This window comes from Oncorhynchus kisutch, linkage group LG24, assembly GCF_002021735.2.
Source record: "Oncorhynchus kisutch isolate 150728-3 linkage group LG24, Okis_V2, whole genome shotgun sequence".
Lineage (NCBI taxonomy): Eukaryota > Metazoa > Chordata > Actinopteri > Salmoniformes > Salmonidae > Oncorhynchus > Oncorhynchus kisutch.
This window is the reverse complement of record NC_034197.2, coordinates 15,071,581-15,098,565: the sequence shown is the minus strand read 5'-3', so window position 1 is coordinate 15,098,565 and position 26,985 is coordinate 15,071,581. Positions and strand designations below refer to the sequence as shown.

Sequence of the window (26,985 nt, the reverse complement as noted above, 5' to 3'; positions counted from 1 at the left end):
GTCTCAAATAACTAATCTATGTAAAAAAATAAAAACAGCATGCATAATCAGAAGGATAGCTAAATATTTACCAGGAAAAATTCTTCAGCAAATAACACAAGCATTAATTGAGAGTCAGGTGAACTACTGTTCGGTGGTCTTGGGAAATACATCATCAAGTGAAGTTAGGAGGCTGCAGAATTCACAGAATAAAGCAGCAAGGATTGTTTTAAGGTGGCGATATGGTTCTTCTGTTGCAGTCATGACTAGTGTTCTTGGTTGGTCATCAATCGACAAGATAATTGAAAAAAACATGCTTATTTTATTTAATAATATACATCATTTAAAACGGCCAAGTTCTATTCACAACGGTATTCAGTTGGTAAGAGACAGACATTCCGTAAATACTAGGAATAGATTGTCCACCATCTATGCGTTATCCAGACAGAAAATAGAAATGGGCAAAAGAACATTTAGATTTAGAGCAATAAAGAAATTGAATAAATTAACTGAGAACTAGAAACCTTTTAATATATACATTTAAACATTATTTTAAAACAATTTAAATATAATACATAGAAATGTTGTGGGACTATAGTAGAATGAGTATTTATTGGGTCATTATGTTTGTAATAGTGTGTTATATGTGAAAATGTGTTTGTATTATAAATTGTATTTTAATGTTTAAGTATTCTTGGAAGATTAGTCCAAATGGGGACTTAAAGAGATCCAAATCAAAATCAAACATTGAAGAGGCGACTCCGGGATTCTGGCTTTCTAGGCATATGGTTAGTTTGGAGGGGGTCTGTAGTCCACACCCAGCAGCACTTCACTTCAAATCTGTTGCGCAGCAACCCACTGCCATCCTGAAGACAAACAATGTATACAAAATGCTTCAGTCTGGTTTTAGACCCCATCATAGCACTGAGACTGCACTTGTGAAGGTGGTAAATTACCTTTTAATGGCGTCAGACCGAGGCTCTGCATCTGTCCTCGTGCTCCTAGACCTTAGTGCTGCTTTTGATACCATCGATGACCACATTCTTTTGGAGAGATTGGAAACCCAAATTGGTCTACACGGACAAGTTCTGGCCTGGTTCAAATCAAATCAAATCAAATTTATTTATATAGCCCTTCGTACATCAGCTGATATCTCAAAGTGCTGTACAGAAACCCAGCCTAAAACCCCAAACAGCAAGCAATGCAGGTGTAGAAGCACGGTGGCTAGGAAAAACTCCCTAGAAAGGCCAAAACCTAGGAAGAAACCTAGAGAGGAACCAGGCTATGTGGGGTGGCCAGTCCTCTTCTGGCTGTGCCGGGTGGAGATTACAACAGAACATGGCCAAGATGTTCAAATGTTCATAAATTACCAGCATGGTCGAATAATAATATGGCAGAACAGTTGAAACTGGAGCAGCAGCACAGTCAGGTGGAATTTGAAACTGGAGCAGCAGCATGGCCAGGTGGACTGGGGACAGCAAGGAGTCATCATGTCAGGTAGTCCTGGGGCATGGTCCTAGGGCTCAGGTCCTCCGAGAGAGAGAAAGAAAGAGAAGGAGAGAATTAGAGAACGCACACTTAGATTCACACAGGACACCGAATAGGACAGGAGAAGTACTCCAGATATAACAAACTGACCCCAGCCCCCCGACACATAAACTACTGCAGCATAAATACTGGAGGCTAGAGGCTGGTTAAGATCTCATCTGTCGGAAAGATATCAGTTTGTCTCTGTGAATGGTTTGTCCTCTGACAAATCAACTGTAAATTTCGGTGTTCCTCAAGGTTCCGTTTTAGGACCACTATTGTTTTCACTATATATTTTACCTCTTGGGGATGTCATTCGAAAATATAATGTTAACTTTCACTGCTATGCGGATGACACACAGCTATAAATTTCAATGAAACATGGTGAAGCCCCAAAATTGCCCTCGCTATAAGCCTGTGTTTCAGACATAAGGAAGTGGATGGCTGCAAACATTCTACTTTTAAACTCGGACAAAACAGAGATGCTTGTTTTAGGTCCCAAGGAATAAAGATATCTTCTGTTGAATCTGACAATTAATCTTGATGGTTGTACAGTCGTCTCAAATAAAACTGTGAAGGACCTCAGCGTTACTCTGGACCCTGATCTCTCTTTTGACGAACATATCAAGACTGTTTCAAGGACAGCTTTTTTCCATCTACGTAACATTGCAAATATCAGTCTGTCCAAAAAGGATGCAGAAAAATTAATCCATGCTTTTGTTACTTCTAGGTTAGACTACTGCAATGCTTTACTTTCCGGCTACCTGGATAAAGCACTAAATAAACTTCAGTTAGTGCTAAATACGGCTGCTAGAATCCTGACTAGAACCAAAAAATTTGATCATATTACTCCAGTGCTAGCCTCTCTACACTTGCTTCCTGTTAAGGCAAGCGCTGATTTCAAGGTTTTACTGCTAACCTACAAAGCATTACATGGGCTTACTCCCACCTATCTTTCTGATTTGGTCCTGCCATACATACCTACACGAACGCTACGGTCACAAGACTCAGGCCTCCTTACAGTCCCTAGAATTTCTAAGCAAACAGCAGGGCTTTCTCCTATAGAGCTCCATTTTTATGGAATGGTCTGCCTACCCATGTGAGAGATGCAGACTTGGTCTCAACCTTTAAGTCTTTACTGAAGACTCATCTCCTCAGTGGGTCATATGATTGAGTGTAGTCTGGCCCAGGAGTGTGAAGGTGAACGGAAAGGCTCTGGAGCAACAAACCGCCCTTGCTGTCTCTGCCTGATACAGCCCGACAAGATGCTCGATTGTGCATCTGTAAAGGTTTTAGTGTTTTTTGTGACAAGCCAAATTTCTTCAGCCTCCTGAGGTTGAAGAGTCGCTGTCCACATGAAGCATGTGGGAAGAGGGCTGAGAAAGCACCCTTCTGGGGCCCCAGTGTTGAGGATCAACGGGGTGGAGATGTTGTTTCCTTCCCTCAACACCTGGGGGCGGCCCATCAGAATGTCCAGGAGGCAGTTGCACAGGGCGGGGTCGAGACACAGGGTCTCGAGCTTAATGACGAGTTGAGGGTACTATGATGTTAAATGCTGAGCTATAGTCGATGAGCAGCATTCTTACATAGGAATTCCTCTTGTCCAGATGGGTTAGGGCAGTGTGATTGCGATTGCGTCGTTTGTGGACATATTGGGGCGGTAAGCAAATTGGAGCGGGTCTAGGGTGTCAGGTAGGGTGGAGGTGATATGATCCTTGACTAGTCTCTCAAAGCACTTCATGATGACGGAAGTGAATGCTACGGGGGCGATAGTCGTTTAGCTCAGTACCTTAGCTTTCTTGGGAACAGGAACCATGGTGGCCCTCTTGAAGCATGTGGGAACAGCAGACTGGGATAGGGATTGATTGAATATGTCCGTAAACACCTCAGTCAGCTGGTCTGCACATGCTCTGAGGACGCGGCTAGGGATGCCGTCTGGGCCGGCAGCCTTGCGAGGGTTAACACATTTAAACGTTTTACTCACATTGGCTGCGGTGAAGGAGAGCCCGCAGGTTTTGTTCTTGCAACGGGTATACAGAGAGGACCAGTTTACAGAGTAGAGTGTAGTGATATGTCCAATATGGAGCATTGGTGGCAAATCTGCATTGGTGGAATGGTGAAGTCCGTTTGCTCGTGTTTACTTCCTCCTTCAAGGGAGTCATTTATTTTTTTCAATTTAAAGTTTTCTTAAGTTTTCCTGTTTTTCAATCAACCAACAAAACACATTCCACATTCACAGATGTGACTAACAAAAAAAAAAAACATATTAACATATTAAAAAATATTAACATATAAAAAAAAAGGGAGTAATTTCTAAAAGTGCACTTTCCTATTCTGTTGACCTAGTTTTGCTAAATCCAGGAAGTTGAGGTGCCACTACTCATTCATTCGAAATAGTTACAACTTGGTGAGAAGACATCAGTCCGCATTTTTTCTACTGAATTTAATTTAGCTACAAAGTTGTCTTCGTTGAGTTCTGCAACCTTGCAAAGGGAAATAGAGCCGTTATAATTAGTTGGTGAACTATAACGTTACATTCAAGTTAGTTATGGCTGATATGGATGCGGGCTGCTTGGAAAATCTGAAGGGTTACGGCAAGACCCAAAAAGGAATTATTCTCGTCGCAGAAATAGTAAGTTTGTTCCATATCACTGTTATAGCCAGAGAATCAAACAAAGAGCACATTTACTGCAATAGGAGGGTTATTCTTGGGCTGCTGTAATACTTAAAAAAATATATACTTTACGAGAATAAATGCATTTTCTGAACACTTCACAACATTAAGTACATATTAAACCTTCAAGAAAACACACATTTTTATTTACAACCTTTTTTTTGAGTAAACATTCCAGTTGTGATTGATAGAAATACATAACATCTATAAAATGCATTTAATAAGGCTATATAAACCAATAACGTTTTCACTGATTATGACAGAAACAACAAACTAGGTATGATTTATTCTATAAATGTCTAGTATACTTTTACAACCTTTGCTTTGTGTAGAAATTCCAGTTTTGATTTGATAGAAATGCATAAAATCTCAAATATTGCATTTAAAGATGACTGATTCAGTGATTGTCGCAGAAAAAAGTGAAAATATGCATTTATTTGCAATAACTGTAAAGAAATGTTCATGTTAATTCCATTTGCAATTTGTTCTATATGAAGTTAGACAATGTTTACAATCTTACATTGTATGCCAAATCAATGTTTGCATTTTTAGTGCAACAGTTCCACATTTTAAAGTAGTTACAAGGCACAACAGTCATTTATCTATACGTCTCTAAATTAACAGCAAAGAGGCCCCTTCCAATCATTTCCTCTTTTGGCTTTGCTGAAGTCCTTCTTTGTCATCCCCAGACAAGCTGAATGGTACCATCTCTGGCACACAGCGCATTCTATCTGCACTATTAAAACATAAAACATATTATTTATATGTTTATTTACATGTGAATTACAGTTTTGGAAATCCCAAATTCTGTTACATAATTTTGCAATTAGGAACATTTTCAAATTTAATTCGATTTTTGTTCAATTGCTAAATTGACTTTAAATGACATGCATTTGACCACAACCCTGACAGAAGCACACATAACTGAGGTGTTAATCATGGTTGAGTATTCAGGCAATATAAATCATGTAGTAATAGAGGCATACATTTGCAAAAAACCTATGTGTTGATATAAAAGGTATCACACATCAGTGTTGTAATATCAAATATTACAAGAATTTTTCCTCAAAACAAAGGTTGTAAAAGTATACTAGACATTTATAGAATAAATCATATCTAGTTTAATGTTTCTGTGACAAACGGTGAATTAGTTATTGATTTATGCCACTTTTAATGGCATCTTATAGATTATCTATTTGTATCAAATCAAAACTGTTTTTTAAAAATTCAAAACAAAAGTATGCTAGACATTTATAGAATAAACCATATCTATTTTTATGTATTTGTGACAATCAATTTTTTAAATTGATTTTTACAATTTTAAATGGATTTTGGCGAATGTCTGTTGAATGTCCAAATATGTGAATATAAAACCAACTTTACCTCGGTGTCAGCGGGCTCATCATTTAAATAAAAAAATGCTTTCAATTCAATATTTTAACATAAATGTAATATTCTTGGGATTGTCTTTAACATTTCAGACTGAGCTCAGAAAACATTCAATTCATATTTATTCATCTTTGCCATTTTATTTAACAAATATTGTCATGTGACAGGGTTGAATACAGTAACGGTGTTGAAGAGACACATCGGTTTCCATATAAACTAGTTTAGTTTACTATCGAAATCCCTCCAAGACTTACCCCGAAACATTGCATTTCATTGTATGCAATGAAATGTAATAAGGACATTTCATATATTTAGAATAATCTGCCCTACATTTGATAGGCCTATAGCAGTAAATATTGAAACAAATAAAAACACATCAGGCATTAGAGTAATTATAAACATTCAACAGGTTCCATCAGAAAAGTTTGTCATCAAACTGTAGAAATATCTTCGAAGGGCATTTAGAATGTTAGTGTCACCATGACGATCCTTCTCCTCAGGAGCACCATATTCATTCATTCATGGTTCTCTTCCTGAGAGTCTGGCCCACACATCTCTCTCAACCTCTACAGTACGTGGCGGGATGTCACACGCTGTGGGGGTGGAATCATCTCAAGGACTTCATCAAACTGATGCCAGTGGATGTCGTCTCGAGAAGTCCATAAAAATCTGTTTGGTCCAACACGATGCCTACATTTCACTTGTACACTAATTTCATCCGTGCCGAAGATGATGCCTGGATAAAGGTCAGCATCATATTCCACAACACACCACTGCCCAAGAAGACGTGGATTTACCCACTGGATTTCGTCCACAGGTTGTGGATTTTCCTCATTGGCTGGCTGTTCTGGAGCAGCCAGGCCCTTCTGCCTGAAACTGAAGTGATGTGTGTTAAAGCATGTACAGATTACATCCTTTGTTGAACAAATGCAGCTGACATCACCAGACATCAGCTCACCAGGAGCAAGGGTGATGACCTGGTGTATTTCCTGATGGAGGGCACCGCTTTTATCGGGCTTGGTATCACCTCCATCGCAAGTTCAACATCGGCACTCTTCACAAGGTGTTTGTCTCATGGAGGGTCAAGTTCCTCAGTCATCCTTTCCTCTCCATGCTTCTTTTGTATGCTGTTCTCCTATGTTTACCTTTCTGACACTGGTCTCTCTCACTTACATCACTGATCTTGTTCTTTTTCTCTGCCTCAACGTTTATTTTCCATCTCTGATGCTCTCTCTCTCAAGGTATTTCCTGGGTCAGCATTTTGACGTGATCGACACTGCCTTTCTCTTTCTGCTGCTGATGTGGGTGCCATCATTCCCTAGATGTTTCAATGGATAACGTTAAATCAAATATTCTTAGAATATATACATGTATACACTATAATCCTTAAGTAATTTAGGCTCTAGAGTCACTTAAAGGAACAACTGAAGTTAAGAGCATTACCCAACTCTCCTACCACTAGGCTACCTGCCTTAAAATATATTTTGTGTTCACATGGAACACATTACAGCATGTTTTATAAGTGAATATAAACCAGATATAATGTATACTATATTGAATAATTCATTTGTGTAGATGCAATATTCATAAATGAAGTAAATAACTCAACCCTGTCCCAGGTTTACTACCCCTTTACAATGAAACGTGATGGGGTTGAATTTGACGGGATTGAGTTTTTTTTGCTCAAAATGGCCTCTGCTCCTCATATGTTGAAGGACAGGAGACCAAATGGTGTGCATGAAATTAATAGATTGTATATTTCTATGGGTTAAAGTATAATTTAGATAAGTACTAGTTTTCCAACTTTATTTTAAGTTGGTCAGCTTGACGATCCCCACCTGACTTTAAAAAACAACAAAATACAGATCTAAAATAATGTGATTACTTGCCTGTTTAAGTACCATGCAGTTGAACATTGTTGAATGATGTCACTTCTTAATGAAGTGATTAATTGGGGAGGACAGGCTCTTAGTACTGGCTGGCACAGAATAAATTGATTGGTATTAAACTCAAACACATGGTTTCCATGTGTTCGTTACCATTCCATTCACTCTGTTACAGCGATTATTATGAGCCGTCCTCCCCTCAGCAGCCTCCTATTTTAACGAGATTTAATGTTGTACAAGAGAAATGTTACCTCAGTTAGTGCCCCCTTGTTAAAGTATTTAGACAGTTTGTATGCAGTTATAGTAGTAAACGTTAATATTTTGATTATAGACTCTTAGAAAAACAACTGATTTAGAATGAGCAATTCATTAAATGAATTAGCAAATAAGGCTATTTGATCACTTGTGTGGTTGCATTTCAGGATGCCTATGTTATAATTGTAATATCCTTTGTAAATTTGACCTCCAAAATATAAAGTCCATTTATCAAGGTAGAATTTGGCCTTAATGTTTTATTTATTTTATTTTTGTCACGTCTACTCCCGCTATCCGACACTCGGCGTCGCCGGTTTACTAATCAATGGTTCTGACAACCATCATTACGCACCCCTGGAACCATCGTTACGTGCACCTGCGCCTCATTGTGAGACTCACCTGGACTCCATCACTTCACTGATTACCTCTCCTATATCTGTCACTCCCTTTGGTTCATTCCCCAGGCAGTATTATTTGTGTTTCATGTCCAGATGCTACTCTGGTTTTGTATCATTCCATGTTTATTGTATTATTAAACTCCCCTCCTGCACTTACTTTTCGAATCGCAGCGTCTCTGTTACAGAATACTGCCTCGACAAATGGAAGCAGCAGGAAATAAGGACATCTCCCAGACGGGCCAACGAACAGAGATACCTACTTCGTCCACATCACGACCAGCTGACACAACTGGGGAAGGCTATGGAGAGGTTCTTTGCGATCTTCAACATCTCGAACATACCCGAGAGGCGTTTCCTTCAACTAGTGGAGGATACTCTGCCACCAGTCGACCCAGCGAGCCAGCACACCAGTCCATTCAGCAGTCCACCCAGGTCAGCGATGCCCGTTTGTCCTTCCCGGATAAATATGATGGAACCCCATCTAAATGCCGTGGCTTCCCACTCCAGCGCTCCCTCTAATTTGCGGGCCAAATGGCAGCCCCCACCACCGAGAGGTCCAAGGTTGTCACGGTTATTTCCCTGCTGACTAGGTGGAGTGGGTTACGGCCGTCTGGGAGAGAGGAGAGGAGGAGCTGGTATCGTGAGGGATTCATGCCTCTGTTCAGAGGTATCTTTGATCATCCGCCGCAGGGCAGAGAGGGGGATGAGCGGCTATTCCAACTACGGCAGGATGACCAGACCGCTGCCATGTACGGGCTCACCTTCCGGACAGTAGCAGCATCCAGCTGATGGAATGGGCCGGCGCTCCATACACTATTCAGAAGAGGACTGTGCGAGGAGGTCCAGATGGAACTGGCCTGTCGAGATGACAACCTCTCCTTGGATGCACTCTTTGTGATGGCCATCTGTCTGGATAACCTAATTCGGGAGAGTACTCTCTTTTTTTTTAAAGTATTTTTTACAGAGCCTGGGCGCGAACCCAGGGACTCTGATGGCACAGCTGGCGCTGCAGTACAGCACCCTTAACCACTGCGCCACCCGGGAGGCCCGAGAGTTGGTACTCTCATCTCTTCTCTCCCTCCCTCAGTGACCACTCTGTATCAGAGCCTGAACCACAGCTAAGCGAAGCAGACCGAAACAGCTGGGGCTCTGGCCCTATTGTGGTCAAGGGGGGCACCAGCTTCAGCAGTGTCCGGTACGTACCAACTCGGGATCCATGAGAGCAGAGGGACAGTCACGTGATCTTCCACCTTCTGGAGCACTTGTGAGTATCCCATCTTCCGGTGCCACGGATTGACCAGACCCTTGCCTCCTCTCTGAACATTACCTCATACCCACTCTCCGTTTCAAGCTTTTGATAAATCGGCCACTAGGATCCGGAACCATTACACACATCACCACACCACTCACCCTCACCGTGGAGTCCATTCATCAGGAAAACTTTCCCTACTTCATCATTAGTGCAAAAGCTCACAAGATCAGCCTCGGCCTCCCATGGCTTCAACGCCATAACCCCACCATCTCATGGTCGAGGACTAGAATCATGGACTGGTCACCCGAATGCCGGAGGATCTGCTTTCTCGTCCCCTCTCGAGTGGTAGGCCCTGTGATCTGGGATGTAGATTGTGGACATTCACCAGACTCTGGGGAGGGCACCCGTACCCACTACCTGTCCTCCTGAGCGCATATACGTTCCCACAGGGATAAAGGATCAGCTTCTAACTTGGGAGCACAAAGCTGTCGTTGCTGGACATCCAGGGATCAGCCGTACTATTCTATCTCTCTCCGAAAGGTATTGGTGGTCCACCTTGGCGCAGGACGCATTTCACTACGTCAACTCCTGTTCTGTGTGTGCCCAAACTAAATCACCCCTGGCATGCTCCAGCAGGGAAACTCCTTCCCCTGTCCGTGCCTCAGTGTCCCTACACTCATCTATCCATTGACTTTGTCACTGATCTCCCCTCCTCTGACGGTTTCACCACCATTTTGGTGGTTGTGGATAGATTCTCCAAATCCTGTTGTTTTATCCCTCTCTCCGATCTCCCTAGTGATCTCCAGGTCACTGAGGCACTGTTCCAGCAGGTCTTACTGCATTATGACCTTCCGAAGGACATTGTCTCTGACCGTGGCCCCCAATTCACATCACGGGTATGGAGAGCCTTCACGGAGAAGCTCAGGGTCACGGTCAGCCTCACTTCCGGGTATAGGCCCTGATCTGTGAGAAGCATTGCCTCAGACCGCTGCGCCATTTGGGAGGCCCCATTAGTGTTTTATTGAACAGGTTTTGGATGTCTCATAATTTTGTGTGTGTGTTTGAAATATTGACTGACATAACATGAGAAACTGATGCAACACCAAATATTGAAATTGCACCTTGTGTATTCTATTCTAACTCTCAACGTAAGTTGAGACCCCGACTGAGTTCCGTTCTTTTTGTTTTGGAAATTGATCCATGCCCATCCCTGATCTAGAGTCTACTCTGAGTAGCCAGATAGATTTTCCTCTATGCTTTTAGATGATTCATCAATTTTTCACAAATATATTATTGCATTCACAAGCCCAACTTGTCTTCAATAGGATTCATCAAGCTGTGTAGTAATTGTTTGAGTGTGTGACACCAGTATAGAGGAATTCAGGTGATAGACCAAATGGGATTCAAAACCAAACCTTTTTGAGGATTACACAATGCCAACATTGGGAAGAGTTTTGGTATTCTTGGCTGATTTGAATGTTGAGAGGGTGTACTGTCCATAATGCCACTCATCGAAATGTATTTTCCATTATTCGTTTAGTGCTCCCATCATTTAAAAAACCAGTGGGGAGTCTCAATCCATTGGACATACAAGATAGACTGGAAATGAATCCCTGATGTTGTTGCGCTTGTTCCAAAACAGAACAGGGCCTGGTTTCCCAAAAGCATTTTAAGGCTAAGGTCATTGTTAGAACCATAGGCTCCTATTGGATGTGGAGATGAAAAATAAATAAAAACAACCCTATAGTAAAATCAACCACGGAAATTAATATACTAGCAGTCTAGACATATGGATAATAGCAGGATATCATTTTAAAGGTGACATAATTGTCTCATTGACATTGACTTTAAAAGTGCCATCCTCACCATCTTAAATAAACATGCCCCTCTCAAAAAATGTAGAACTAGGAATAGATATAGTCCTTGGTTCACGCCAGACCTGTCTGCCCTTGACCAGCACAAAAACACCCTGTGGCGTTCTGCATTAGCATCGAATAGCCCCCGTGATATGCAACTTTTCAGGGAAGTTAGGAACAAATATACACAGGCAGTTAGAAAAGCTAAGGCAAGCTTTTTCAAACAGAAATTTGCATCCTGTAGTACTAACTCAAAAAAGTTCTGGGACACTGTAAAGTCCATGGAGAATAAGAGCACCTCCTCCCAGCTGCCCACTGCTCTGAGGCTAGGAAACATTGTCACCACCGATAAATCCACTATAATTGAGAATTTCAATAAGCATTTCTCTACGGCTGGCCATGCTTTCCACATGGCTACCCCTTCCCCGGTCAACTGCCCGGCACCCTCCACAGCAACCCGCCAAAGCGCCTACCATTTCACCTTTACCCAAATCCAGATAGCTGATGTTCTGAAAGAGCTGCAAAATCTGGAACCCTACAAATCAGCCGGGTTAGACAATCTGGACCCTCTCGTTCTAAAATTATCTGCCGAAATTGTTGCAACCTCTATTACTAGCCTGTTCAACCTCTCTTTCGTATTGTCTGAGATTCCCAAAGATTGGAAAGATGCCGCGGTCATCCCCCTCTTCAAAGGGGGTGACACTCTAGACCCAAACTGCTACAGACCTATATCTATCCTACCCTGTCTTTCTTAGGTCTTCAAAAGCCAAGTTAACAAACAGATTACTGACCATTTCGAATCACACCATACCTTCTCCGCTATGAAATCTGGTTTCAGAGCTGGTCATGGGTGCACCTCAGCCAAGCTCAAGGTTCTAAACGACATCATATAACCGCCATCGATAAGAGACATTACTGTGCAGCCGTATTCATCGACCTGACCAAGGCTTTTGACTCTGTCAATCACAACATTCTTATTGGCAGACTGGACAGCCTTGGTTTCTCAAATGATTGCCTCGCCTGGTTTACCAACTACTTCTCTGATTGAGTTCAGTGTGTCAAATCGGAGTGCCTGTTGCCTGCCGATGCTCTTTTCTGTATACATCAATGATGTCGCTCTTGCTGCTGGTGATTCAATGATCCACCTCTACGCAGACGACACAATTCTGTATACTTCTGGCCCCTCCTTGGACACTGTGTTAACTAACCTCCAGACGAGCTTCAATGCCATACAACTCTCCTTCCGTGGCCTCCAACTGCTCTTAAACGCAAGTAAAACTAAATGCATGCTTTTCAATCGATCACTGCCCGCACCTGCTCGCCTGTCCAGCATCACTACTCTGGACGGCTCTGACTTAGAATATGTGGACAACTACAAATACTTAGGTGTCTGGTTAGACTGTAAACTCTCCTTCCAGACTCACATTAAGCATCTCCAATCCAAAATTAAATCTAGAATCGGCTTCCTATATCGCAACAAAGCATCCTTCACTCATGCTGCCAAACATACCCTCGTGAAACTGACCATCCTACCGATCCTAGACTTCGGTGATGTCATCTATAAAATAGCCTCCAACACTCTACTCAACAAACTGGATGCAGTCTATCACAGTGTCATCCGTTTTGTCACCAAAGCCCCATATACTACCCACCATTGCGACCTGTACGCTCTCGTTGGTTGGCCCTTGCTTCATACTCGTCGCCAAACCCACTGGCTACAGGTTATCTACAAGTCTCTGCTAGGTAAAGCCCCGCCTTATCTCAGCTCACTGGTCACCATAGCAGCACCCACTCGTAGCACGCGCTCCAGTAGGTATATCTCACTGGTCACCCCCAAAGCCAATTCCTCCTTTGGTCATCTTTCCTTCCAGTTCTCTGCTGCCCATGACTGGAAAGAATTGCAAAAATCTCTGAAGCTGGAGACTCACATCTCCCTTACTAGCTTTAAGCACCAGCTGTCAGAGCAGATTACAGATCACTGCCCTGTACATAGCCCACCTGTAAACAGGTGTCTACCTCCCTCATCCCCATACTGGTATTTATTTATTTATCTTGCTCCTTTGCACCCCAGTATCTCTACCTGCACATTCATCTTCTGCCGATCTACCATTCCAGTGTTTAATTGCTATATTGTAATTACATCGCCACCATGGCCTATTTATTTCCTTAACTTACCTCATTTGCACTCACTGTATATAGACTTTCTGTTTTCTTTTGTTCTACTATATTATTGACTGTATGTTTTGTTTATTCCTTGTGTAACTCTGTGTTGTTGTATGTGTCAAATTGCTACTCTTTATCTTGGCCAGGTCGCAGTTGCAAATGAGAACTTGTTCTCAACTAGTCTACCTGGTTAAATAAAGGTGAAGTAAATAAATAAAATAAAAATTCCACAGCATTGTATGTTACCTTGCCCTGTGGTTCCCTCCACCTTTAAAATGTTGACTAGCAAGGCTGATTGTTTTCTGTGTGACACATTTGGTAACAGATTAATCCGTAATCTTACTTATAGGTCTTCATGCTCTCTTGAGAACCTTGATGATCATGAAATGGAGTCAGTCGGCAATGGTTAGCGCTCTGAAGTTAACCCAGTCCAGGATGTTGTGGGCCTACCTGCGGCAATAGGTGTGGTAGAGTCTTCCAATGTTTGCCCTGAGAATCCTACCAGAGAAGATTTTGGTAGGAGTGAGATTTTTGGAAACAGTGGATTCCTGCTTTTTGGCCGACCCATATGTTGTGTCAAGCTGGGTAAAGGACAAACTGGTAATTGTTCGATCTTTGACAGTTTCAAGAAGTGGAATTGTTTCGATTTGTTTTTTGTGTGTATCCTCCTCTCAGAGGAAGCGGGCTCTTCGAGTGACGTGGCTGGGGGCTCAACCTGTGGTGTGTTTTGCTCTCCGGAGCAGGGAACCGCTAAAAGGTGTGATCAGCGCGTTAGAGGTAGATCAAATGGAAAGGAATATTTCAAGTGTTTGTAACACCTGCCATTTGGCGAGACAAAGACCCAGTGGCAATGGCGAGACTGAGAATACCCTGTCTGTCTTGTTGAGCTTTGGCACGGGCGATCCCATGATGTGAGAAATGTGCAGGAGGGCATAGTCAGAGGGAGTGTACAGTTGGGATAGAGAAAGCACTGTGTGTCAACTGTGGTGGTGCCGATGCATTAAGGGAGTGACATATACGATGCATCAGTGTGAACAGACAAAGCATCTTAATTAACCAGGCCTTGAAGTTCTTGTTTGTTGCAGATCAAGGAAAATGATGATCATCTATGTTACTGTGAATGCTAGACTACAATCTTACAAGAGGATCATTTGGCAAACGTTGTGAATTTAGAGTAACTATGTTGAAGGATGTGGGAGAGCTAAGTAGCCTGGTGCTAGATCTGCCTGTTCTTCAAACTAAAAGTATCATCCTCTCCCCTCACACTCCTCTATAATCATTATTAAAACCTGTTGATAAGGAGAGGAAGTGGAGGAGGTGTGACTGTGTTAGTGCTGTAGATAAAAATGAGATAAGGAAATTAGTTACACGTACCATCTGTACATTTTTCATCAATAGAGAAGTGTGGAAGAATCTGTGTATATTTGAAGGCTCGACGAAGCCATGTTGAAATATATTCTGAGTATTTACAGCAATGTATTCCAGAGTATGAGAGCAGGTTGGTATACAGATAGGTGTGCGTGTGTGTATTTGTGATGGCAAATGTATTTGCGCAGCATGCATCTCTGTGTGTGTGTGTGTGTGTGTGTGTGTGTGTGTGTGTGTGTGTTTGTGTAAGAGAGTAGATAAGCGTTCACGTGCACAAGCGCTGGGTTACAATACTCTACTACTGTAGTAATGTAGCCTGATGCCAAGAGTAGATCATAACTTATTTGGTACAACAGATAGTACATCCATATCAACCAAACATGTTATTTTACACTTCTTGTATTTTCTTAATACCTCAAGTGCACAACTTTAGGTGTCGGGGTAACCATGGCAACAAGTGTAGCTCTGTAAGCTGGCGATATAGCCACATTGATTTGCACTCTGGGTGCCTTTGTCAACAGCCTGCTGTGATTGGTGGAACATTGGAGTGCAGAAGACACAGCAGGTGGTGAAACCACAGTGTCAGCTTCTTCAGTAACAGTAGGCCTTTAGCGGGGGTTGGCATTATACTGCATGGACTTTCCTTTCATCAACACCTATTTCAGACCAAACTAGGGTTATGCTAATTCCTAGACAGAGCACAATCTCCAAAAACTCATTCCAGTATAAGTGCAATTTATTAGATGTATTTTGCTTCTCCCCACATGTCTCATCCTTACAACCCTATTTTCCCCATTCCTTTGATCTCACTACTAAATTGTTCAGCCCCTTCTCTTTCACTTTCCTTTAACTTCGACGTCCTGTCTCTAACTCTTCTCATCTTCTCTTCCCCCCTCTGTATCTTTCAGATCTTTGCTATCTTTGCTTTCTCGACATGCGGCAGCTACTCTGGCATGTTCAAGATGAGTGTGGAGTGTAAAAACCAGTCAGAGAGTGACCTGAGCATTGAGGTGGAGTTTGAGTATCCATTCAGGTCAGTAAGCCTAATCAGTCACACGTAGCCCCCTGAACCCGCACAAATATGGTTTGTCTGTCATTTTTACAGTACCACTGGGCTGCAAGCGTCATGGATGGAAAATGAATCTATATTAACCCAATTAGACATCTCTCTTCCTCTCTCGTTGTCTCTCTCTCTCTGATTCCCATCTTCTCATCAAATGTCTGTGTGAACTGAGAGGAGCCTAAGAACCTACAAACTGAGAGGAGCCTAAAAACCTACACCTGGCATTCCATAGATAAGATATGCTGGGTGTCACTGAGAGAGAGAGCCTTGAGGAACAGAACAAAGACCTCAGTATTCCTAATTATCCTGGAATCTGGGAACCTAAAACGAGGTTAAAAATAACACCAGAGGCAGATGACCACAGGAACAACCAAAGTGGCTTGTGGTGCCCCCCAATCTATATGGGAGGGGGTTGAACCAGCCATGACTGAGCATTCTTGGTATAAGCTATATAAGAAACCACATGGTCTGTAAAGGGTAGGCTGCTCGGCCCAACAGTCAAGACTTTTGGGCTGTGTGGTCTTAATTATTGAAATAATTAATCAATATTGAATAAAGATGATTGTATGAAGAAATGAAAAAGTCTCTCTCACTTGATTAGAATATTCCACCACAGTATGTTTTCATTCTGGAGAAATACCGTGAAGGCTGCAAGGGAGCCCGGATTGTGAGTTTGTCTTTCGATCTTCTTGTATCTAGTATGCATCTTCCAAACCATATTCCACTACCTCTGCTACTATTATTAATATTCTAGTAATGATAATGATGTTAATGATGATGACAATGATGAGATTGATTACATTTCTGTTGAGGATTTGAAATTGATGATGATGTATGTTGCTAATGATTTATAACTTGATGCTCCTCAGGACTTCGTTGTGACGTCTGTGTTCACCTTCTTCTGGCTGGTCGCTTCTTCTGCCTGGGCTAAAGGTTTGTGAAGGCAGCCACCGACCCAGACAAGGTAGTTGTGCTGTCTAAAGGCTTCATGGTGGGCATTAAGGCTGACCCAATTGTATGCAAGCCACCACGCCTGTCTAGACTTTCGGTCTTCTGTCCTTTCTGACCTTTTCCTGAATCCTGACGCTGGACATAGAGCGGGCCAGAATCTGGCGGATGTTGGACTTCACACCTCCAACATATCACTGGACTTTTGACCTGGATCTTGGGTACAAATATCTGAGATGGTTTAGCCCCAGGACAGTTATGGGTATAATGGGATGAGGGAACAGGGTTTTTAGTTTGGAGGTGGTGCTTCCAGTCCTTCTCAAACTGAGTCCCCAGACGCACCAGATCATCCACATTCTGCACACGTTCTCGAAGTTGCCTAGCAAGGCGGGGAACCATGTTCTTAAGAAGGAGTTTGACCATCTCCTGCTCAGTAATGTCAGCCTTCCATCTCCTACATAGAACGCGATAGGAGAAGGCAAAGTCCCGTATTGGCTCTGCTTCACCCTGGACTCTGTTACGGACACGTTCTGCCAGTTCATCCCCATAGTCCTCTGAGAGGAATATTTTTTGAAACTCCTCCCAGGTTAACACATGTTCATGGGCTATCTCCCACCAGTCTCTTGCTGTACCATGGAGAACACTGCGGAGGGTGGCAAGAACCTCCAAGTCAGTAAGGGGCCGGATAGAAAGAAAATCATTACACGTAGATAAGAAAAACAGTGGATCATCATCTTCTGGGCTGCCAAAAGTGGGGAAAAGTAGTTTGATAGGGAGGGAGCGCTCTAGAGGAGGCATGACAGTGGCAACGGGAGTTCTGTTTAACAGTATCTTCAGAGGGGTTTTTGTCGTGCTACCTGTTCCTATTCTATTACTGGCCAAGCCAGTGGCAGAGGTAAATCCTGAGGGAGGTGCAGGAGATTTGTCCAGAAGGGATAAGCCCTGCATTACCTCCTGGTGCAGCTCTTCTATTTGAAGGTCTGTGTCCTTCTGTGCTTTTTCCATCTCATTAACGGTGTCCTTTTGAGTCTGTTCAATCGAAAATCGTAATTCCCCTGTGAGAGAGTTCTTCATGTCCTCCATAACTTCCTTCAGATAAGAACACACTCCCTTCACAACAGAGGCTGACTCATCTGCTCTCTGTTTTTGTTCCTCCTCAAGAAAGAATACGACATGATGATGGTTAGTTTCCATTTGTGTTTTGAACCGTTGCAGTTTTCCTTGAATATCCGATGGTTTGATGGTTTGTTGGTTTGTATGTCAAAGCTTCACAAAATGTTGCTACTAATCCATGCGACCATAACCGGCGCAGTCCCAAACTAAAACAACCACGACCTAGAGCGATTACACTGATGATTGAGTTAAATACTTTATAATCTACACACGCTGAAAACAAACAAAACTTATGCAGCACAGCCCACACAATCAAACTGTCGCGCCACCCAAGAGCTCTTCCCCAAAGAGCTGAACAGGCTGTCTTTATTTCCTCCTTCCTTACTGCTGATGCGCTCTTAAAGTGGCAGCACACGGTGAAGGCTCCGTGCAGGATTTCGCCACACTCTTACTGATCGAGGCATGCGACGAACCAGAGAACCGCTGCCGTGACGTCCACGACCCTGTCGTCTCTGGTCTCAACACATCTGTGGTAAGTTTTTCAGGATTGGTTTATTTAGTAAAAATGCTGACTGCTGAGGATATGACAGAAAAAACCTGTACTACTACATATTGACTTCTTCTTCTTCTTTTTTCAATGCATCCCCCAGGCGTTTGGCTTCCTGAACTTGATCCTGTGGGGAGGAAACCTGTGGTTCGTGTTCAAAGAGACCGGCTGGATGGCAGCCTTCGGAGGCACGTATGCATCTTCCCTCTGCCTGCTCCAGAGTCCTTTGGTCAGGAAGGCTATGGGCAAGAGGGCTACGCACAACATGGGGGCGCCTATGCCGGGACCCAGGGAGGTTACCAGCCTGACTATGGCCAGGGCGGATACACAGAGGGAGGCGGAGACTATCAGCAGGGGGGATACGAACAGCAGCCCACCTCCTTTGCCAATCAGATGTGAGCTGGTCCACCCTACAGCACCTGGAAGCTGGTGAGTGTCAGTACATATGTTGGAGCAACACTGAGAATACCGAGGTAATCGACTGAGAAATACTGTATTAATGTTACTCTTCCAAAGGGAATACAGACTATGTGGATTTATGTATACATTAGTTGTAATTGATCTCTCTCTCTCTCTCTCTCTCTCTCTACCCTGTGATTTGGGAGTGTGGTGCCTGACCACCATCCACAATTCCACACTCCTCTGTTTGTGCATCTGTGAGTTGACAAGAGGAGGGAGGGATGGAAGATGCAATAAAATGCAAATTATGTGTATCAAATACTTGTTCTTTCCACTGTAAGTGTTAGAGCATATTATGTAATATGATGTATGTTTGGCTCATCATAAGGTGACAGCACAGAGCAGCTCCGATATATTTCACACAAATCACACAGAAAGTAAATGTGCTACAATAATCAGGTTGGCCTACCCGCTGTACTGCCAATCCTCTGTTTGGATAGAAGAAAAACTGTATTGCCAAATGATAACAGGACAGGTGCGTATTGAGCGATATATTTTGCTTCTATAGTTATCATCACAATGGAAACTGATATTGTTTTTCATTCATATTATTCCATTATGCAGTTTTGTATTCATTCCTTTAATTATTTTTTTATCGAGCGGTATAGAGACACCTGACTTTCTGTCTCTTCCTCTGTGTTCCCTCTCTCTTTCCCTCGCTCTCTCTTTTTCTCTCTCTCTGTAGTTCTTATAAATATGCTCAATGAAATACATACAGTTGAAATAGGAAGTTTACATACACTTTAGCCAAATACATTTATACTCAGTTTATCACAATTCCTGACATTTAATCCTAGTATAAATTCCCTTTCTTAGGTCAGTTAGGATCACCAAATGTTGGAATAACAGTAGAGCGAATGATTTATTTCAGCTTATATTTCTTTCATCACATTTCCAGTGGGTCAGACGTTTACATACACTCAATTAGTATTTGATAGCATTGCCTTTAAATTGTTTAACTTGGGTCAAACGTTTCGGGTAGCCTTCCACAAGCTTCCCACAATAAGTTGGGTAAATTTTGGCCCATTCCTCCTGACAGAGCTGGTGTAACTGAGTCAGGTTTGTTGGCCTCCTTGCTTGCACACGGTTTTTCAGTTCTTGTCTTCAGATGTTGCTTCAGTATATCCATATAATTTTCCTACCTCATGATGCCATCTATTTTGTGAAGTGCACCAGTCCCTCCTGCAGCAAAGCACCCCCACAACATGATGCTGCCACCCTCATGCTTCACGGTTGGGATGGTGTTCTTCGGCTTGCAAGCCTCCCCCTTTTTCCTCCAAACGTAACAATGGTCATTATGGCCAAACAGTTCTATTTTTGTTTCATCAGACCAGAGGATATTTCTTCAAAAATTATGATCTTTGTTCCCATGTGCAGTTGCAAACCGCAGCAGTAGCTTCTACCTTGCTGAGCGGCCTTTTAGGTTATGTCGATATAGGACTCGTTTTACTGTGGAAACTTTTGTACCTGTTTCCTCCAGCATCTTCACAAGGTCCTTTGCTGTTGTTCTGGGAATGATTTGCACGTTTCACACCAAAGTACATTCAAAGACAGAACGTGTCTCCTTCCTGAGCATTAGGTCAGGGTGTGATGTGGGGTGGGCATTCTATGATTTTGATTTCTATGTTTTGGCCGGGTATGGCTCTCAATCAGGGACAGCTGTCTATCGTTGTCTCTGATTGGGAACCATACTTAGGTAGCCATTTTCCCTCCTTTCTTTGTGGGAAGTTGTCTTTGTTTGTGGCACTTTAGCCTTAAGCTTCACGGTTGTTTTTTGTATTGTTTATCGTTTTTGTCGGGGTCATCCTAAGTAAAAGGAATATGTACGCTCACCACGCTGTGCTTTGGTCTACTTCCTTTGACGGCCGTGACAGTGTATGATGTATTCTTATTAGTATTTATGATAATGACTATGACAATTCAAAGAAAAATATATATTTTGCATTCTTATATTATAAAAAATGAAATAAACTTGAAATTATTCTGTTGAAGGTTAAATGTCTTGTCTTATGTCTATAATCTTGTAGATCATATGTATTATTTATGTTGTACTATGAGGTTCACTGAGCGTATAAGGTAAGCAGGCCTACTACTCGGCTAACCAACATCGCATGGCACACGTCACCACCTCCTAAACGCATGCAGTTCTACTGCTTTGCCACATGATGGCATGATATCTGTTTTCCAGAATTCTACAGTTGAAACTCAAATGAATGTTTTTTCATAATCAGTGTTGATAAAATATTCAAAGCTATTTTTATATGGTAAAAAGAAATCTAAACTCGTCCAATACTTGGGTTTAATGAACAATCAATAAACAACACAGTTTTATTATATTCCTATTCCAATTTTATACTATTCTATTCTGCATAGAGCAAAGCAGGCCTAAGTGAAATAACACATTTTATAAAAGATCATGTGTCATACATCCCTAAGCATAGCGGCAGCTGTTCCCAGTCTTGTTTGCTCTGAAAACAACTGCTCACAACCCCCCTGGGTAAGTAGCTTCTAGTATGTGCCGCACGTACGGGAAGTGACTTTTTGCCTGCAACTTTCAGGCCTACCAGTAGCCTATCAGTAGGCAGTTCTAGTTGTCAAGGACATATTCGAAGCTGTTGCCAAAGCAGAGGCTTGTCACACAAAAACCGCATAGGGTAGATCGGTCTATGGCTTTCCGGTTTAGAATGGTCTATGGCTTTCTGGTTCTACCCACTAGACTTGAAACCATATTGAATGACACATAACCCTATTCAAGATTGTCACAAGGATAGCTTTTGCACTACGTATGTAAAGTAATGTATGTAAATGTAAAGTCAATCCACACAGTAACAGTGAATCCAAACAACAGTTTAGGCAAAACCACCCTCATGCGACAACACACATTTGAATTACTCAATTGAGTCTGCAAAAATGGAATGGATGGGTCTCTTGTGCTGGGCAGCAGGTTTAATACAGTGTGCTGGTGACTCCTTACTCCACCCACTCCATTCACTGCAATGCAATACACGTTATATGGGATACTTATTGGCTTGTAGAGAGACAACTTGTCTACCTGTCTCAGCTAAAATAGGGTGGAAAATATTCAGTATTGTCTCTACTAACTAAATATGGTTAGTTTTGGATGGGGACTGTGTAGTCCATACCCAGCAGCACTTCATTCTCCACCCCCTCCATATACCCCAATGCAATACACTGTAATAGACTATAAGGGGTGGAGAAAGAAATGCTGCTGGGTATGTACTAGACAGTCCACCTCCAAAACAAACCATTTTTCGTCAGTAGAGACCCTAATGAGTATTTTCCACCCCACTTTAGCCCGAGACAGGTAGAAACGTTTTCTCTCTACAAGCTAACATGTACAGTGCCTTGCGAAAGTATTCGGCCCCCTTGAACTTTGCGACCTTTTGCCACATTTCAGGCTTCAAACATAAAGATATAAAACTGTAATTTTTGGGAAGAATCAACAACAAGTGGGACACAATCATGAAGTGGAACGACATTTATTGGATATTTCAAACTTTTTTAACAAATCAAAAACTGAAAAATTGGGCGTGCAAAATTATTCAGCCCCCTTAAATTAATACTTTAGCGCCACCTTTTGCTGCGATTACAGCTGTAAGTCGCTTGGGGTATGTCTCTATCAGTTTTGCACATCGAGAGACTGAAATTTTTTCCCATTCCTCCTTGCAAAACAGCTCGAGCTCTGTGAGGTTGGATGGTGAGCATTTGTGAACAGCAGTTTTCAGTTCTTTCCACAGATTCTCGATTGGATTCAGGTCTGGACTTTGACTTGGCCATTCTAACACCTGGATATGTTTATTTTTGAACCATTCCATTGTAGATTTTGCTTTATGTTTTGGATCATTGTCTTGTTAGAAGACAAATCTCCGTCCCAGTCTCAGGTCTTTTGCAGACTCCATCAGGTTTTCTTCCAGAATGGTCCTGTATTTGGCTCCATCCATCTTCCCATCAATTTTAACCATCTTCCCTGTCCCTGCTGAAGAAAAGCAGGCCCAAACCATGATGCTGCCACCACCATGTTTGACAGTGGGGATGGTGTGTTCAGGGTGATGAGCTGTGTTGCTTTCACGCCAAACATAACGTTTTGTATTGTTGCCGAAAGGTTGAATTTTGGTTTCATCTGACCAGAGCACCTTCTTCCAGATGTTTGGTGTGTCTCCCAGGTGGCTTGTGGCAAACTTTAAACGACACTTTTTATGGATATCTTTAAGAAATGGCTTTCTTCTTGCCACTCTTCCATAAAGGCCAGATTTGTGCAATATACGACTGATTGTTGTCCTATGGACAGAGTCTCCCACCTCAGCTGTAGATCTCTGCAGTTCATCCAGAGTGATCATGGGCCTCTTGGCTGCATCTCTGATCAGTCTTCTCCTTGTATGAGCTGAAGGTTTAGAGGGACGGCCAGGTCTTGGTAGATTTGCAGTGGTCTGATACTCCTTCCATTTCAATATTATCGCTTGCACAGTGCTCCTTGGGATGTTTAAAGCTTGGGAAATCTTTTTGTATCCAAATCCGGCTTTAAACTTCTTCACAACAGTATCTCGGACCTGCCTGGTGTGTTCCTTGTTCTTCATGATGCTCTCTGCGCTTTTAACGGACCTCTGAGACTATCACAGTGCAGGTGCATTTATACGGAGACTTGATTACACACAGGTGGATTGTATTTATCATCATTAGTCATTTAGGTCAACATTGGATCATTCAGAGATCCTCACTGAACTTCTGGAGAGAGTTTGCTGCACTGAAAGTAAAGGGGCTGAATAATTTTGCACGCCCAATTTTTCAGTTTTTGATTTGTTAAAAAGGTTTGAAATATCCAATAAATGTCGTTCCACTTCATGATTGTGTCCCACTTGTTGTTGATTCTTCACAAAAAAATACAGTTTTATATCTTTATGTTTGAAGCCTGAAAGGTGGCAAAAGGTCGCAAAGTTCAAGGGGGCCGAATATTTTCGCAAGGCACTGTATCTCACGTACAGTCTATTACATTGGGGTCTATAGAGGGGCTGGAGAACGAAGTGCTGCTGGATATGTACAACACAATGTTTTGATACCCTTTCCCAGATCTGTGACTCGACCAGTGGGAACCCGTCGTCCAGGGCAGGTGGGGCAGGGCCCCACATTGTGAGCTAAAAAAATATATATATACAACTCTGGAAAAAAATTAAGAGACCACTGCAAAATTATCATTTTCTCTTGTTTTACTATTTATAGGTATGTGTTTGGGTAAAATGACATTTTTTGTTTTATTCTATAAACTACTGACAACATTCCTCCCAAATTCCAAATAGAAATATTGTCATTTAGAGAATATATTTGCAGAAAATGACAACTGGTCAAAATAACAAAAAATATGCACTGTTGTCAGACCTCGAATAATGCAAAGAAAATAAGTTCATATTCATTTTTAAACAACACAATACTAATGTTTTAACTTAGGAAGAGTTCAGATATCAATATTTGGTGGAATAACCATGATTTTCAATCACATTTTTTATGCGTCCTGGCATGCTCTCCACCAGCCTTTCACATTGATGTTGGGTGACTTTATGCCACTCCTGGCGCAAATATTCAAGCAGCTCGGCTTTGTTTGATGGCTTGTGACGATACATCTTCCTCTTGATCACATTCCAGAGGTTTTCAATGGGGTTCATGTCTGGAGATTGGGCTGGCCATGACAGGGTCTTGATCTGGTGGTTCTCCATCCACATCTAGATTGACCTGGCTGTGTGGCATGGAGCATTGTCCAGCTGGAAAAAACTATCCTCTGAGTCTGGGGAACATTGTCAGAGCAGAAGGAAACAAGTTTTCTTCCAGGACAACCTTGTACGTGCCTTGATTCATGCGTCCTTCACAAAGACAAATCTGCCTGATTCCAGCCTTGCTGAAGCACCCCCAGATCATCACTGATCCTCCACCAAATTTCACTGACTGACTGACGAGTTTCAGAAGAAAGTTTTTTTTTTTCTGGCCATTTTGAGCCTGTAATCAAACCCACAAATGCTGATGCTCCAGATACTCAACTAGTCTAAAGAAGGCCAGTTTTATTGCTTCTTTAATCAGGACAACAGTTCAGCTGTGCTAACATAATTGCAAAAGGGTTTCTTTTCTTTTCTTTCAAAGACAAAGGGTTTCTTTTCTTTTCTTTCAAAGACAAGGACATTTCTAAGTGACCCCAAACTTTTGAATAGAAGTGTATTTTTTGGGGGGGGGGGGGGGGGGGCTTGAATTTTTTGCATGTTATTTTGGCATTAATACATGTCACATATCAGTTTACAAACAGTGTAAAAATAATAATAATGATGTAGTTAATAAAGTCGCATACAAACATGGTCTATTTTTTGATTTCTTGAGAAAGGCAGCTACAAAATGCAGGTGTTTTAGCCTAGCTCAGTGCTTTCTGTGGTGGTGGGGCAGCCAGCAGAAAATACGGAGCGTAGGTGTTGGTACTGTTCTCTAGTTGTGTCGTGATTGGTTCAGTGTTCTGTCACTCATTGGGACACTACGTCACTGCCAAGTCTAAGGGTAGACCTCGAAAAGTCAAGCCCCTTGGGTGATGCCATAGAGTTACATTTGAAGTGCCCATCCAAGAAGGCTCAAGGTCATTGGCTACAGATAAAATGACATCAAATCACGTTATATCTACAGAAGCTGTGATTGGACTGATCATGTCAACATCATAATTTCAAAATTTTAGCTAGCAGTCATCATCATGAATCAAGTTGACAATTTACTGGAAAATCCTTTTTAATCCTTGTCATGTGAAGAGAAATATGAAGAGAAATGATAGATAAAATGTATCAGTGATCATCGGCCATTGGACATAAACATTACACAACAAATTGGAAATCGCAAATTCAACAATGAGTGGTTTGGAAAGAATGAGTAGCTAACTGCATGCATTGCAAAGCAATCACTAGCCTGCTATTCAGTGGAGTGGATGTGGGGTTCCAAGTCTGGGATTAAGGGTCTCTTTTCCAAGTTTAAAATTATAAGCACTTAATAATGGCCATGCTGTCAAAGAGGCATGATTTGTGCTGCGCACAAAACAACTGTTGACTCAGAACTGTGAAATCTGTGAGTTCAAGACAACTGGGAACTTGGGGAAAGAACTAGCTCCGACTGAGAAAGTACGTTTTGAATGGTCTTCCAACTCGGAATTGTAAATCCGGAACTTGGGCCTCTTTCAAGAGCTACGACCTGAAGATCACTGACGTCATCATGATTCAACTTAGTTTTTTTTCCGCGTTCCCAGTTGTCTTGAAAGCACCATAAATCCAGAGAATGCCAGACTTTGATGACAAAGTTTGATGACAAAATTTGCCCAAGAAAAACTGCCGTGCCACCTTCCTGAGTCCAAAAATGTATTGTATGCTGCTGCATAAATGATGTAATATGGCAGGGAGATATGTATACTGTAGCTAAGAAAGTAATACTAAGTGTATGTTGTGTAGTAAGCTGTTAGTAGTCCATGTGCCTCACCCTAATAATTTGGTCTATTTTCCCCTCTTAATTTTGCCCACTGTTCTGACTTGGTGGTGCACATGTAGCCTATAACCTGTTTTAGAGAAATGTATATTCATCAAATATTGTAAGAGCTTTCATTGTCTGCTTAAATGCCCCCTTTATTAATCCTACTGTTCTGACTTGGTGTACAGGGACAACACTGTAAGAACGACCCATATTCTGAATTCTGTCACTGTACATTTCAAAAGAGCTGAACAAATAGTTATATTGACTGTCTGTCCTAGCTCACTCATTGATGTCTTAATCGAAATTACTGATTGCCACTTATACGCTTGTCGTTCCCTTATGCCATAGTTTGTACATCTCAATTGTCAGTAGAAACCACATTTGTTGAAGCAAGTCAGCCATATCAGCTATGTTTTTTAAAGGCAGTAAATGAGGCTGAATGAACAGTTTCGCTGCCTGACAAGGTATTCGCTGATCGCCAGGTGTAGCAGTCGACACAATCCTGTCTTGGCGCTCTACTGACAATTCCTTCAACCTCATGGCTTGGTTTTTGCTTTGACATGTATTGTCAACTGTGGGACCTTATATAGACAGGTGCCTTTCTAAATCATGTA

General features: G+C 42.0%; 1 protein-coding gene and 1 pseudogene across 1 annotated transcript; one reads left to right on the top strand and one right to left on the bottom strand.

The window, feature by feature from the left end:
* Positions 1-14,345: 14,345 nt before the first annotated feature.
* On the bottom strand, positions 14,346-18,250 carry LOC109869615 (uncharacterized). The gene has a single exon (XM_031803538.1). The coding sequence runs from the start codon at positions 17,950-17,952 to the stop codon at positions 16,738-16,740; it is 1,215 nt and encodes a 404-aa protein (XP_031659398.1). The 5' UTR covers positions 17,953-18,250; the 3' UTR covers positions 14,346-16,737.
* A 15-nt stretch (positions 18,251-18,265) lies between these two features.
* On the top strand, positions 18,266-19,363 carry LOC109869616 (synaptophysin-like; annotated as a pseudogene).
* The last annotated feature ends 7,622 nt before the right edge of the window (positions 19,364-26,985 follow it).

Bases quoted from the DNA above. Each gene is read 5' to 3' on its own strand.
- LOC109869615 (XM_031803538.1), bottom strand. From the start codon at position 17,952: ATGGAAACTAACCATCATCATGTCGTATTCTTTCTTGAGGAGGAACAA.